This window comes from Prionailurus bengalensis, chromosome A1 (assembly GCF_016509475.1).
Source record: "Prionailurus bengalensis isolate Pbe53 chromosome A1, Fcat_Pben_1.1_paternal_pri, whole genome shotgun sequence".
Lineage (NCBI taxonomy): Eukaryota > Metazoa > Chordata > Mammalia > Carnivora > Felidae > Prionailurus > Prionailurus bengalensis.
In genome coordinates, this window is record NC_057343.1 from 114,732,063 (window position 1) to 114,747,790 (window position 15,728).

Below are 15,728 nucleotides of genomic sequence, written 5' to 3' on the forward strand. Positions count from 1 at the left end.
GTCTTGCTAGTATCTTACCTGGCAATGCCAGTCTCAGCATTTAAAGAATTATCAGCTAAGTCATGTCTTCTCAAAAAATATGATCTGTTCGTGGATCAAGGGTGAAAAAAATCTCTTCTGGTTCTGAAGTTCCCTGAGAAGGAGCAGGCTCTCTTTCATAAGGATGAGCCGTTCTCCTGCGAATTGCTCCCACAAATTCATGGCATAGTGCTGGGTGCATGGTGCCCCTCTCAAGCAGGTACACACCAGTGCTTCTGATGAAGAAAACCACAATTTTAGGAAAAATGGACAACTAGTTTCCCCTTTGTATTATGCCTCTTCCGAAAGTTGTTCTCTGCAAATCTTGCAGATATATCAGACACTGAGCCTGGAAAAAAAATATTTTTGAAGATTTTATTTTTAAGTAATCTCTACATCCAACGTGGGGCTCGAACTCACAACCCTGAGATCAAGAATTACATGCTTTATCAACTGAGCCAGCCAGACATCCCTGGAAAAAATTTTTTTAAACTGTAGCAATATACACAACATGAAATTTTCATTTTAACCACTTTTAAGGATACAATTCAGTGACATTAAATACATTCACGTTGTTGTGCAACCATCACCAACACATACGTTTCCAGAGTATAACAAGGCTGATCAGCCCACAAGACTGATTTCCAGAACTGAAATAAAATCCTAAGAGCAAGAGCAACTGCCATTTTCAATGTCTATCTGCTCTACAAGCGCACATACCCATACATACACACAATTTATCACTGTAGTAGTTGAGAGCCAGAGACCCTTTCCCTTCATAAAACAGAATGCAGAGTCATCTTCCTGTGACTGATCAAGAAACAGTGATTCTTCACAAAGGGAGATGGGAATCTCAGCATCAGCAGGTCCCTTAGGGAGCTGGAGAGCTTTGGGGGATACAGCAAAGGTGTGTGCAAACTCACATGTTCTTCTTGAGATTTTGACTGAACACAAGTGTATCTGGTTCATAGTTCCAAACCACTAAAGGCATCCAGATGCCATAGGAAGTCTATAAAAAGGAGGATTAAGGTAGGTGTTGGTGAAAACTACCAGAGGAAATGCCAAGCCCCGTGTGGTATCTCACTATGAGGAGATGGATGGTTCAGGTAGAAGCAAGAGAAGGATCCTGATAAGCTCTCCCCAGTTTTCTCATAGGAAAAGTCCCACATAGGCTGCTTTAGATGATAAACATAGAAAGTCCTTAAAACAAGCTTTGGTTAGTATCCCAGCACGAGTCATGGGGTACACCAGGGCAATAGATGAACACCAAAGATAAAACAACGACAATTTACCTAGTACCTAGTCTGTGCCACAGACATTTTACTAGATGCTTTATATATATATTACCTCATTTGATCCTCACAAAAACTCTATGAGGTACAGATACTGCTATTACTCCCTTTATACCAAAAAGAAAAATTATCTATGACTAAATGTGACTCACTCAAGGTCACACATTTCATAAAGGAGATTCACTGCAAGGCCTGTGTTACTCTAAATCCCAGGCTTTCAATTAATAGCCTTTTAAGGGAGAAGTTATTTTCATACCCTCATGGCAAAGAAAGAAAATTGTTCAGTAGAAATCTCTTGGCTGAAAAAATCTTAATGCTTAAAAACAGCCAATTAAGCTTCAGCAGGTTAAGTGCGGAACAAGCACACATTCAGGATTCCTCCAGTTGCTGGAGGTTTGACATGTGATCCTAGGCTAGTCACTCAGCTTCTCCAACCCTGGCTTTCCCAGGGAACTTGTAAAACCAGGCTACTTCCCCTGTTCTCGGCCTACAAAAGCATTCCATAGGGTCAATGACCCGTGCTGAGATAATAAGGCCGATAGCCAAAGATGAACCTATTGGCCAAAGGTTTCAATCTCTTCTCTCACCAAGTTTCCTCTTAGTTATCACTGCTTCCCACAAAAGTTATCAGTTCATCACCAAACAATTAGGCAGCACCTACTATGCATGTAGCCACACAGCGATGAGTGACGAGTGTTCAGAGTGGCACCATCCTTACCCCCTGAAGACATGTCTCTGAGTCTGGGGGCTTGTAAGACACATGAAACAAAAGCACAAAAAGATCTGGCGGGTGGGCCTATTATTCCGTATCCAACTATGGACACAAACCTGAGGTACTGGAATTCAGAAGAACATCACCCGGGACTAGAAAAGCTGAGGTTTCCAACACAAAATAGGAATTTAAAACAGCCTTGTTAAATGGATAACTTTAGGAAAAGAAGATGGGAAAAGGCATTCCAGGCAAAAGGAACTCCAGGAGCTAAGGATCTGGGGCTGGATGGAGCAGTATACAGGATGTATGGTCACAAAACAGACCAAAAGATTGCTTGGTTGGGGTATGGGTAAGCAGAGCGAATGCAGACTGAGCCAGATTTCAGAGGACTTGAATGCCTGACATGGTGAGCTGGACGTGAAGTGGAAACAAACGGTAGTGAGCTGGGTGACATGGTGAACCTTGGAAGCTGTTCAATTTGTATTTCTTGACTACTCTCTGCCTCCAGTAGGGGAAAGACAAAAGAACATGTGCAAAAAGCAGGTGTTATAAAGCCCAGGACATCAGCCTTCCCAGCAGAGAGGCACCAGAGCATCAAAGAACAAGAGATCTCCTAGAGGGCAAAGACTCATTACATTTCTAAAAACAGAAGATGCCCAAAAATGCTCAGGAAGCAGTACCCTGATCAGCTACTGCTAGTCTCACAAGGACCTTTCAGCCCCCACACACCACCAGTCAAGCAAATGAGCCTGATCCAGAACCTCTAAACCACGATTCACCTCGCCCCTGCCCTTCTACTAACTATCACACCAACAGAAGGTGAGGACACTACCCACCTCTGCTCCCAGCCTAGGAAACAGGCCTCCGGATGCTCTGTTGCCCAGCAGGCCACACAGAGTCCAACACTAAGCCCCTGGTGCAAAAACCGCTGAGGGAGAAGCTGCATCAGCAGCACACTCAGACTAAAAAGTCCCAGACTCTTCCTGCGGGAGTCACGTGGAGAAATGCAGTCCCTGGGGCCTCTTCAGACAGGAAGACACCCAACAATCATGCCAATTTTAACAGGGTCTAGAGATGTTTAATGGCATCATTCTGCCCCATGAGATGCACCAGTGGAGACAATAAGTGCAAAAGAAAGTGTTTATTGAGGTACAAACCAGTGCTGAGTTAGATGAACCTGTTACCATTCAACCAGCCAGTTATCATCTGCATCAAACCTGCAACTCAAAGCAGCACTCCCCCCACCCCCGCAATGGTGCACTGCCACACCTCACCCCTCCCTGCCTAATGCTCCCTGCCTAATGCTCCATGCTGTCTCCTCATCTCAGGAAAAATGGCAAGCCTTGTTCTCTACCAGCCGCAGACCCACAGAACCAAAAAGCTGACACAACAGGAGGAGACGTTTTAGCACAGAAGAATGACCCACCCCCGCACTGCATAGAGTACCTCTGAAATAAAAGAATCAGATCCTCAGATAATAGTTTAAAATGCATATACGCACGTGCCTGCCAGAAAATAAACTCTCACTAGTTACATCCAGCTCAACAGAGGTACTTAAATTCCCTTCTGTTTATTCCTATTTCATAAGGAACCCCTGATGGACAGAGCAAGAGTTCCTCTAAAGCACATACCTTCCAGTATCATTCAAAAACTTTTCAATGAAAATGAACATCAGTTCAGACCAAGTATCATCTGAAGGGTTTCTCTCCTTCTTATTTGAACTTGTGTGTGCATATAGGCACACGCGCGCGCACACACACACACACACACACACACACACACACACCTTTTTAGAATAGACATGAGCGTGGTACGCTAGCTAAAGATTTGAGCACTTCAGTGTGAAAATGTAAGCACTCCATGCCAGGCCAGCCCTGCTGTGACATCAGAAACCCCCCACCAAAGAAAAACCACCCCTGGAAAGTAGTCAAGAAAGGGAAACGCCTCCTTGAAAGAGCCTGAGAAAGACAATCCTGATTCAGCCCATGCTGAAACTATACCCAAACACCACCAGGAAGTCCCTTCTTTCAGGGTGCTCCACTGCCCAGCAAACCCAGACCTGCCTTTGCGGAAGCCAGATCTCTGGAAAAGGGGGCTTCCCTGCTCTGACTCTGCTGTCTGCCCGGATCCATCGGCAGGGAGGTCTTCCGACCCAGCCTAGCCAATGCAGATACAAAAGCTAGTAGTTGCACCACAAGCATACGTGTACACACACACACACACACACACACACACACACACCACATTTAATACATACGTACCTTTCACCCTCCATTGTGCGAGGCCCAGCCGGGGTGGTAGCCGCTGAACTGTGCATGCACCCGGAGATCGTAGCTCTGTTCTCGGTTCTCCCAGCCAACCAACAGGAGATCTGATCAGCAACAGTGATTCAGCATGGCTGCAAATGAAGCCTCCTCCCTCTCGATCCTCCTTCCTCTGACTTACTCCCAGCAGCTTCTACCGCAGAAGCGGCAGCAGCAGAAAATGTCTTACCCAGAGCTCCCTGCAGCCCTTTCAGCTGCTAAACGCAGCAACCCATTTGCTCCCCCTCCCCCGCAGGCTCGCTGCTGCTCCTCCGTCTCCTAGGAACAGCGCAGCTCCAGCGGCCCAAGTGCGGTGCCACCTTTCCAGCTGCCTCCACATCTGCCTAGGCATCCCCAGCTCTGGAGAGTAGCTCACCCCGGGGGGCTCCCGCCTCCTGTGCCTACGCTGCAAAGGTTCAGGCAGTTCCTCACTAGCCCAAGAAACACTGGCCCCCGCCCTCCAACCCCAACCCTGCCCCCATAGGCTACAAGTCCGTCAGCCCGGCCGGATTGCTGGAATGAGGAGGCCCCTCTGTGGCTTGCAGTGGAGTATATCCACCTGGGGAAATCAGCTTATAGGTCACAGCTCACGTTCTGATTCCTCCTCACAAAATCTACAGTAGCTCTGACAGTCGGACAGATGGAGAGAAATTAGGGGGGAAAGAGTCTGATAGCTCTGAGAATGTGGAGAGAAATTTTATAAAGGGAACAGTAGACATAGGTGAAACGGAAACCAACCCCATTTTGCCTCCAGGGGCCAAAGATGACTGCAGTGAAGCCATCAAAATGAACACTGCACATGTTGATTTCCCTACACGGTACTGAATGACCACAAATTTCATTGCACAACACTGAAGTATCTGCCCAAAGCACTGAAATTTAAATGAAACTGTGGCTCCAACTAGTCAGTCTCCCACTGAAGCCCCATCTCCAGCCAAAGATCGCCTGTACCCTGTAATCTCCAGCTGCTGAGCTTCAATTTAGACTTTCTTAACTCTAAAACATCATCTTGGGAAGGCAGAAGGGCAGTCTGTGTCTCCTGGCCACAGTCAAGAGGCTTAATGGAAATTGAGGCAAATTGCCACTACTGATTGGTTAGCCACAGAAATGGGTTCAGAAGCTTCCTTAATGACTCAGAAAAATCATACATGAGCATCTCTATTCTAAATCATACATGAGCATCTCTATTGTCAAACCATCCAGGTCAAACCTAGGCTTTTCAGGATCTATGCTACCACTAGCTAGCTGAGCGACTTTCAGCCAAGTCTTCTTCCCACTTTGAACCTCAGATCCTCCTCCTCTATAACACAGGATCAGTCCAGGGTCCCTTTCAGCTCTAAAATCACACGATTCAAAAAATGCCTTAAATGTTCCATTTTGTTTGTTCATCTGTAAGACTGTTTAAGAAGAAATTTTTACTAGACTCTTAATATTTTGTAGAGGTCTTCGGGGAGGATAACATAATGTATGTGAAAGCAGGAGAGATGACTGTTTATTCTATGACTGTTAAAATTTCGACCTGTTGAATTTCTTCATTGCTACAAAGCCTTGAAACAGTGGAACGGGGGAAGGGGAGGAACATTGAGGTAACAGAAACTAGAAGTAACTTTTACAGACCCTGAATGGAAACTGGTAAGGTGTTATTCTCAAAGATTATCTCCCACTGACACCTCAGTGTCCTCTTAGATGAGGCCACTACCCCAACTCACTCTTTCTCAAACGAGATGCAGTCTGGGTTATTTTATTTACATCCTACAGCCCTAGATCACCACTTTTTCCTTTCACAATAACACCCCTCATATCTTTCTCCCTCTGTCCCTTCCTCCTCTAATCAGCCTTGTGGCTCGGCTCCAGATATTTCCTCTCGAGGTGAATCACAGGGACCAGGAGAAGCTGAACACCACAAACAAGGAAACTGAATCCCAGAATCCGTGCCAGAGTGCAGACATCCACCAGGAAGACAACTGGGTGATTCATAAAAGGAGCATAAGAATAAGATAAGTCTTTCTTTTACACCTTTATACCCTTATTGACCATTTTCCCATACAGGAAAGGGGGAAAACGTCACATCTAATAAACCAGAGAGAAAAGAAAAAGGTTAGAAAAGGAAATACTTACAGCTGAGTATATACAGATTTCATTCCACAGTCAATATAAAAATTTTACAGCACTTCCTTCACAACCTACTTTTGCTGTGCTAACCCAATGTCACTACAATGTATGTGCTAAAACCATATTATTGCTACCTGCACACTTTATTAACCATTCACTGTATCCACAGAGGTACAGAGAACATTCAGAGAAGGTCATCTAACAAAATCAGGAACAGAGCTGAGTCAAGAATCAAAGTCTCCAGATTCCTGGCACAAAGTTCCCACCCTAACCTTCTCTAATTTCAGAGCTACATTTTACATTTTCTACTTTATTATCCAAATGTTCTTTGGGCCACAGTCTGAAACTATTTGCTTTAGGCTAATTTTCCTGACTGAACTTCAGATTAAGAAGAGATGCTATTGGATTCTTGCAGCAGAGGAAAATCAAATGGAACCAAATTGGTGTCTGCCTGGTGGGGAAGAGGTCCCATCCTTGAACTGCACAGCAACAGTATCTTAGGCCCGCCTTCCCACACCCAAGGCTTCTCCACAGCTCACCAATTGTAGCTAGTGGCCCCAACTCTCCATCCAAAGCAATCTGCCCAGCCATCCACACCAAATTTGTACAGAATTCTTCAGCTTTATGTGGCTCAGGAAGAAACCATGTTAGGAAAAGAAACTGTTTTTATTTAACTGCTTTTGGTCTAGAAAGTTCTTTTCTCCACACTCCATCTCTCCACAGGGAGCCAGTACAGCATAGCTTATCTGGAAACAGTAAAATCAACCATTCTTTCCAAGTATCTTTTTTCTTTTTTTCACTTTTATCTTCCTTCTCTAGGCATTCAGTTCCTCACATTTGCAGACACCATAACACAGTACAGTGGTCCGCCACCTGTGTGTCAGAACCATTGGCCTAGCTGGTTGAAACTGTACAAATCAGGTGGTCAAAAGGCACAATGAAACTTTTTAGGGTTATGGAAATGTTCTGTATCTTGACTGTGGTAATATTGAGACGATTGTATACAACTACTACATTACATCAAACTAAACACTTAAAATGGGTGCATTTTATTTTATGTAAGTTATACCTAAATAAATCTGGGAAAAAAAAACACTACGGTGCCAGCCTCGACCTCACACCTACAGAATTGGGGTCCAAGAAGCAGGAATTTCAATGAACTTCATTGGAGATTCTAATGCATAGCTAAATGTAAAGACCACTAAGAACAAAAGAAAAGAGCTCAAACCATCAGAATGAGAAAGACCAGGATCCAAGCGTACTTAGCAGAAACATGACCCTTGGCAAATTACTTTATGTCTCAATTTTCTCATCTGCAAAAAGGAGATAATAATAGTACCTACTTCCTAGGACTGTGAGATTTCAATATAAAACTCTATAAAGCACTTAGCATACAACCCTGCCTGCAATAAGGACCCAGTAACCATTAGATATTTTCATTGCCTATGCCAATGTTATCAAACTACAGTCCTTGGTTCTGAGGTTAAGAAGAAAGTCTGCCAAACTACCTTGTGCCGGAAGCACAGACCCAGGCCTCCCCTGGAGCCACTTCCACATCTCCCATGATCCCTGCTACCAACTGGCCACCAAGGACTAAGCAAAATCAGAGCTAAATTAAGGCCCACCCACATCTGTATCACCAGAATTTCCCCTTAGATTCTGGACCACCTGAGGGGTAGATTTCCCCTAGAGGTGCTCTGACTGCCCCCGGAAATCAGGTAGAAACTAAAAAGGAACTTGAAGCCCACGAAATCAGGTAGAAACTGAAAAGGAACTTGAAGCCCACCTTATCCCAAGTAATACCTGGCCTCCCTCAGGATTCTTCCCCTGAGGGTGAAAGAACCCACCCATGTGCTGGGTGGTTTCAAGAATTTCATAACACATGGCACTTGTGTCACACTTTAAAGCTTACAATGCGCTTCATGTCCCTCATCTCCTTTAACTTAAGGTAACATTCCCTGGAAATTAACAGGTGCTCCCATCCCTGGCCATTTACTCTGGACGAGACTCTGTACTCAAGGCTTTACAGGTACCTTTCTCATATAATCATCATTAACAAACCTGTGAGAATGGACTATTATCCCTGTATTAAATGTGAGATGTACACAAACACAACAGATTTTTGTAGACTGACTTCGCACCCTACAACTTTACTGAATGTGTTTATTAATTCAAACAGGTTCTTGATGGAGATCTTTGTAGAGTTTTCTACATATAATACCATGTCATACCATGCAAATTGTGACAAGTTTTACCTTTTCCTTTCCAATTTAGATCCTTTTTATTTCTTTTCCTTGCCTAATTGCTCTGGCTAGGAGTTCCAGTACTATGCTGAATATAACTGGTGAAGTGGACATCCTTGTCTTGTTCCTGACCTTAGAGGAAAAGATTTCAGCTGTTCACCATTGAGTATGATGTTCACTGTGGTTTTGTCATATATGGCCTTTATCATGTTGAGGTACATTTCTTCTATATATAATTTGTGGAGAGTTTTTATTATAAATGGATCATGAATTCTGGCAAATGTTTTTTTTGCTTCCACTGAGATAATCATATAATTTTTATCCTTCATTTTGTTGATGTGGTATATCACAGTGACTGATTTGCAGATGCTGAACGATTCTTGCAACCCTGGAATAAATCCCACTTGATTTATTCTGGATAAATCACAATGTATGATCCTTTTAATCTACTGTTTTTGACTACTTCAGTTTGCTAATATTTTGTTAAGAATTTTTGTATCTATGTTAATCAGAAATATTGGCCTATAATATTCTTGTGGCATCCTTGTCTGGTTTTAGTATTAGGATAATTGTGCCCTCATAAAGTGAGTTTGGAAGAGTTCCTTCCTCTGTTATAACTAATAAACAAATTTAGTAAAGTTGCAAAATAGAAAATCAATACACGAAAATCTACTGCATTCTATATACTAATAATGAACTATCAGAAAGAGAAATAAAAACACTATCCCATTTACAACTGCATCCAAAAAGAAATACTTAGGGAGAAATTAAACCAAGGAGGTGAAAGGTCTGTATACTGAAAACTGTAAGACATGAACAAAAGCAATTTAAAAAGATACAACCAAAAGGAAAGATATCCCATGCTCAGTTAGAATATCATTAAAATGTCCATACTACCTGAAGCAATCTACAGATTCAGTGTAACCCGTATGAAAATTCCAATGGCATTTTTCAAAGATATAGAACAAATACTCCTAAATCTTGCATGGAAGTACAAAATACCCCCAAATAGGCCAAGTAATCTTGAGAAAGAAGAACAAAACTGGACGCATCATGCTCCTTGATTTCAAGCTACATGACAAAGCTATAGTAATCAAAATAATATGGTATTACCACAAAAACAGACACATAGACCAACAGAACAGAGAACCTAGAAATAAACCCATATATAAATGATCGATTAATTTCTGACAAAGAGTCAAGAATACAAAGTGGGGAAGGGCACCTGGGTGGCTCACTTGGTTAAGCATCCGACTTCAGCTCAGGTCATGATCTTGTGGTTTCTGAGTTCGAGCCCTGCATTGGGCTCTGTGCTGACAGCTCAAAGCTTAAAGCCTGCTTCAGAATCTGTTGACTCCCTCTTTCTCTGCCCCTCCCCTGCTCACGCTCTATCTCTGTCTCTCAAAAAAATAAAGTTAAAAAGAAAAAATGCACAGTGGGGAAAGGACAGTCCCTTTAGTAAATGAGGTTGGGAAAATTGGAAAGCCACACACAAAAGAGTAAAACTAAACCAGTACCTGACACCATACACAAAAAATCAACGCAAAACTGATTAAAAACTTGAATGTAAGACCTGAAACCATAAAATTCCTAGAAGAAAACATCAGCAGTAAGCTCTTTGACAAAGGTCTTGGCAATGACTTTTTATTAATCTGACACCAAAAGCAAAAATAAATGAAATCACATCATACTAAAACTCTTGTTCACAGCAAACAGTCAACAAAATAAAAAGGCAACCTACTGAATGGGAGAAAATATTTTCAACTCATATCTCTGATAAGGGGCTAATATCCAAAATATATGAAGAACTCATATAACTCAACTGCATAAAAACAATCCAATTTAAAAATGGGCAGAGGATCTGAATAGACATCTTTCTAAGGAAGGCATACAGATGGCCAGCAGGTACATGAAAAGATGATCAACATCACTCATCATCAGAGAAATGCAAATCAAAACCTCATATCTGTTGGAATGGCTAGTATCAAAAAGACAAAAAATAACAAGTGTGGAGAAAAGGGAGCCAGAGTGCACTGTTGATGGGAATGTAAATTGTATAGCCACAATGGAAAACAGTATGGATGTTCCTCAAAAAATCGACAATGAAACTACATTTGATGCAGCAAATTCCACTTCTGAAGAAAATGAAAACACTAACTCAAAAAGATATCTATATATCTGCACACCCACGTTCACTATAACATTTTTCACAATAAACAAGGCATGGAAACAACCGTAAGGTTGTATGTATGTATGTGTATACACACACACGTACAGTGGAGTATTATTCAACCATAAGAAAGAAATCTTACCATCTGTGACAACATGGATGGACCCCATTGGCATTACAAGTGAAATAAGTTGGAAAGAGAAAGAAAGATACCGCATGATCTCTCTCAGAATCTAAAAAATCAAAACAAAACAAGCAAGCTCATAGAGAAGAGACTAGTCATCATCAGAGGCAGGGGTGAGGGGAGAGAGAAATGGGTGAAGGGGGTCTATAGGCAAAAAGAAGTTATTTTCAAAAGTAATCAAATAAACATGAGTTCCACCAGAACATACACCATACATGTGAGGAAACTAAGGTTCTGAGAGTTAAATGGCTTGACCACAGCCTCAAAGGTTTGAACCCAGGTGTGCCTGACTCCAAAGACCAGTATTAACTACTGTGCATGGCAGGCATTTTCTCCCTCTTACACTTTCATTTCAGAGATAAGCCAACTGAGGCTGAGAGAAAGAAAGCAACTGGCTCAAGATCACCCAGTTGACTAGGGGACCAAGTGGGACATGGAACCAGGTCCTCAAAAGCCTGGCTTAACACCTCTTCCACCTCACCTATCAACGGGAGAACAACAGCAAATGAACTCCTTAAAGATATTAACACAGGCTGGTATCTAATGCTTCCAAACACTTACTACTATAAAATCCTTTACTATAGACTCCTCTGGTCCCTTGGCTTACCAATCAGACCTAGCCAAAGACTGCTCTTGGGGACAGCTGGGAGAACACCACTGGACCCCATCTGAGTCAAAGAAAAACCAGACCAACTATACCAGCAAGCAGGGGGCTTCACACCATTGTTAGTACTTTGTGAACACTCAAATTCAGGACCTTTGTAAAAATTCCTTCCTCTCTGGAATCAGCAGCTGGTGCCCTCTGCTGGCAAATATGTACATCTCTTCATAATAAAAGCTAGACCTAATCACTTACACTAATGACCTAAATAGAGGGAGGCAATCTGCTTCCTTCACAGAATATTCTGTTCAAAAATGAGTATTAATTCCTACTTACAACTTTTTCATAGGTAGTTTTAATTTTAAATTGACTGCACTGGTTCTCTACCTGCAGAACTCTATCTCCTGTCTCACCTCCTTGGTTCTTTCCTTTCTGGGTACAAAGAAAACTGTTTTTGTTTTGTTTTACACGAAAATGTAAAATACAGATAAGGCATAGCACCAAAATCAAGAATACGTGATGTGTACGCGAATGAGGTCAGGTCTGCACATCTAGCAGGTACAGAGAATTGAGAGAGACACAATGCTTGAACATAATGTAAAACCCATGAGCAAAAATGTTCAAACATTCTGGTCACTCACCACAGCTGCATTCTTACAACGCAGTCTCACGGACTATTTCAGTCTGTCTATGCAATGGGCTGTACCAGGGAGCTACAACATAAATCCTATATGAATAAAATGCCAAAGAGCTTACAAGCAGGTTGGGGAAATTACACATGGAAACATATAAATAATGGTAAAACAACAACAACAACATACAACAACAACAAGAGATTCAAGAGAAGTACAGAAAAGGGACTGGGAACTCAGTGTAGGAGGACACAACTTTCAATTTGGGAGAGGAGGGAGCAGGGCGAAAGGAAGAGAAATAAAGGTGCACACTGGGTAAGTAATTTTGTGGAGGTTTAAAAAGGATATTCGTAATTGTAAATAGTTGCAACTAGGTAATTACAATTTCTCGTGGCTTCACTTAAAATTAAACAACAACAATTTAAAAGGTTCATTTAATCCTGCTACTTTAATATACTTACATATTATATACTACATTAAATAATACATGTTACTACATATTTTTGTAATTTTTTATTGTGGTGGAATATACATATAACTTACCATTTTAACTGTTTTTAAGTGTACAATTCAGTGGCATTAAGTACATTCACAATGTTGTGCAACCATCACCTCTATTCATCTCCAGAACTTTTTCATCATTCCCACAGAAACTCCACTAAACAGTTAACTCTCTATTCTCTCTCCTCCCCCAAGGCCCTGGTAATCTCTATTCTTACTTTCTGTTTCTATGAACTAGCCTATTCTAAACACCTCATATAAGTGCAATCATACAGTTGTCCTTTTGTATCTGGCTTATTTCATTTAGCATAATGCTTTCAAGGTTCACCCATGTTGTAGCATGTGTCAGAATTTCATTTTTTATGACTGAATAATATTCCATTGTATGTATACACCACATTTTATTCATCCGTTCATCTACTGATGGACAACAGGTTTCTAACACTTCACCCTTTCACAGAGCACAATCTAGTAAACATTTCCCTGGTCACTCTCCACAACCACATTCTTACAATGCAGTCTCACAGACTATTTCAGTCTGTCTATGCAATGGGCTGTACCAGGGAGCTACAACATAAATCCTACATGAATAAAATGCCAAAAAGCTTACAAGCTGGTTGGAGAAATTATACACATGAAAACATATAACTAACGGCAAACAACAACAACAACACAGAGCACAATTTAGTAAACATTTCCCCAATGTTTAACATTTATAGTTTTAATCTCTTTTTATAGACAATGTTATAATAACTGCGCAAAGGCTGTTTCTCCTTTCACTGAATTGTTTTCTTAGGTTAAACTCCTAGTATTGGAGTCCTAGAGCCAAAGGATATGATTAATTTCATAGTTCTTACTAAGTACATCCATATTTGCCCTCCTTATTCATCAACTTTCCCAGCCTATGGAGAAGTTATTGTCTGCAATTTCAGTTGTAAAAGTACAAAACTGTGATTAAAATCATTTGGAAGGTAACAAATATTTCTACCAATTGAAAATAAAAGCTTTCAAGCTCACAGCTATATGGATCCAGAGATTTGAGGGCAACTGGCTGTGACTCTGAAGTCAGAAAGCAGAACTTGAGAAGACAGAGATCTGTCAAATGGGCATTTTTGCCATAATCTCCCTTCTGTGACCCAAGTCTCATCTTCTCTTTATCAAATTCTTCTCATTAAAAGATCAGGACAGGATAACTTCCTTCCCAAGGGAGTAATACAAAGTCATAAAATCAGACCAGCTTGCTATACATTTCATTGCAGAGACTTTACAAGCAAACAAAATGTGATCCTTCTAACATACTGACATAACTACATCTGTTAGGGGATGCTGCTGCTTCTAATAGTTACATTTCTTTTCTCCCTAAGGAATTATTTATGGTGCCTATGTCAACAATTTCCTTCATTTAGATCATTTTAAAGACCGATATAAGGCGGTCCTTTTTATAAACTTGCTTACAAAGGATGTACATGATGGCAGTGAGTCTTCCCATGCTCAAAACTGCCAGAAGCCGCTCAAAACTGCTCGAAGATGCAATAAATGAAAAGACCTAGAGCTTTTAAAGAAATTAACAAAGTAAAAACTTCTCAGAAGAGCTCTCCATTCAACATAGGGCTGGCTGACCTATGCGACAGGTTTTTTGAAAACTCCACCTTCTACGCACAACCTGATGTTTTCCACTTAAATTGATAACACACACACATATCACCTGTGTCTGGTGTTCCCAAGACCAACACAACACTGAGAGACTAGCTACAAGAAATCATAGAACTCAGCACTAAGCGTACTCACAACTAAAGTTTAATAGTCACATAGTTAAGGATACACAGTCCAATCATAAGGAAAAAAGACACAGGTAGTCTAGAGGAATCCATGTACAAAACCTCTTTTTGCTCTCTCCCTACCATGAGGGGTCACAGAGAATACGCTTCTGTGTAATGTTGCTGCCAAGGACTCAGTACTCAAGGTTTTATAGGCACCCACTATCTAGCACTTATCAAAATTCCAGACTCCCAGAAGGAAAGAAGGTGTTTAGCATAGATCAGATTGCAAGTGAACCTAGACAGTCTAGACACAGTGGACCACCCTTCTCAGTTAGGAACATTCCCTCAATCGAAGTGCCCTGACAAGGGTCAATCTTGCAAGGAGGCCCTCTACAGAGAGCACAGCACCAATTAAAGATTCATTTCAGCCAAATATAATCAATCTCTCTCATATATACACACATATATATGTATACACACACACATACATATATATTACACATACACACATAGAATTAAAGAGATTGTGGGTTTTTTCACCTTAGGCCAAGTTGCTCTCGTTGCTTTGCTCATTAACCCTCATTGAAAGCAACTATACCAAAGGAATAGGAATTCTGTTCTAACAGATGGAAAGCCAGAGAGACTATTAAAATTCAAGGCAGATAATTACACTCCTCTGTTCAAACTCTGAAATGGTGCACCATTCATGTGGCAAAAGCCAAAATCCTTACAACAGCTTCCAAGTCCCAGCATGGTCTGGCCACTCTCTGACCTGATCAGTCACTCCTTTGCTCCTCTTCCCCCACCATCACCAACTTGCTTGTCCTCAAAAAGGTCAGGCACAATACTACCCCAGAGCTTCTGCTTTCCTAATCCTCTACCTGTAATGCTCTTCCCCTATATATCTGCACTACTCACTTCCCCATTTCCTTAAAGTGTTTCCTCAATTGTCACTTTCTCTGAGAGACCTACCTATACCACCCTATTTTAAAATGCACTATTTTCACAAACATCCTGCCTTACAGCACTCCCTATTCCTTAAGTTAATTTTTCTACACCATTCACTCATCATCTTCTAACACACCATACAATTTATTGTATTTCATTGTCTGTCTCTCTCCACTAAAATATAAACCCTACTGAGGGCAGGGATTTTTGTCTCTTGTTCACTGCTGTATTTTCAGCTAAATCATAGGCAGA

The 15,728-nt window shown here is 41.4% G+C and overlaps 1 protein-coding gene across 2 annotated transcripts in view; it reads right to left on the reverse strand.

The window, feature by feature from the left end:
* Nucleotides 1-15,728, reverse strand: part of KLHL3 (kelch like family member 3) — a 286,330-nt gene that overhangs the window by 113,595 nt on the left and 157,007 nt on the right. Inside the window, exon 1 of one of the 2 annotated variants that reach the window (XM_043588615.1) lies at nucleotides 4,284-4,740. The exons of the other annotated variant lie outside the window; for it this stretch is intronic. Coding sequence (XP_043444550.1) covers nucleotides 4,284-4,339 — 56 coding nt within the window. The 5' untranslated portion in view covers nucleotides 4,340-4,740. Of the gene's footprint in view, nucleotides 1-4,283; nucleotides 4,741-15,728 lie in introns of those variants that run through there. 2 annotated transcript variants of the gene reach the window in all.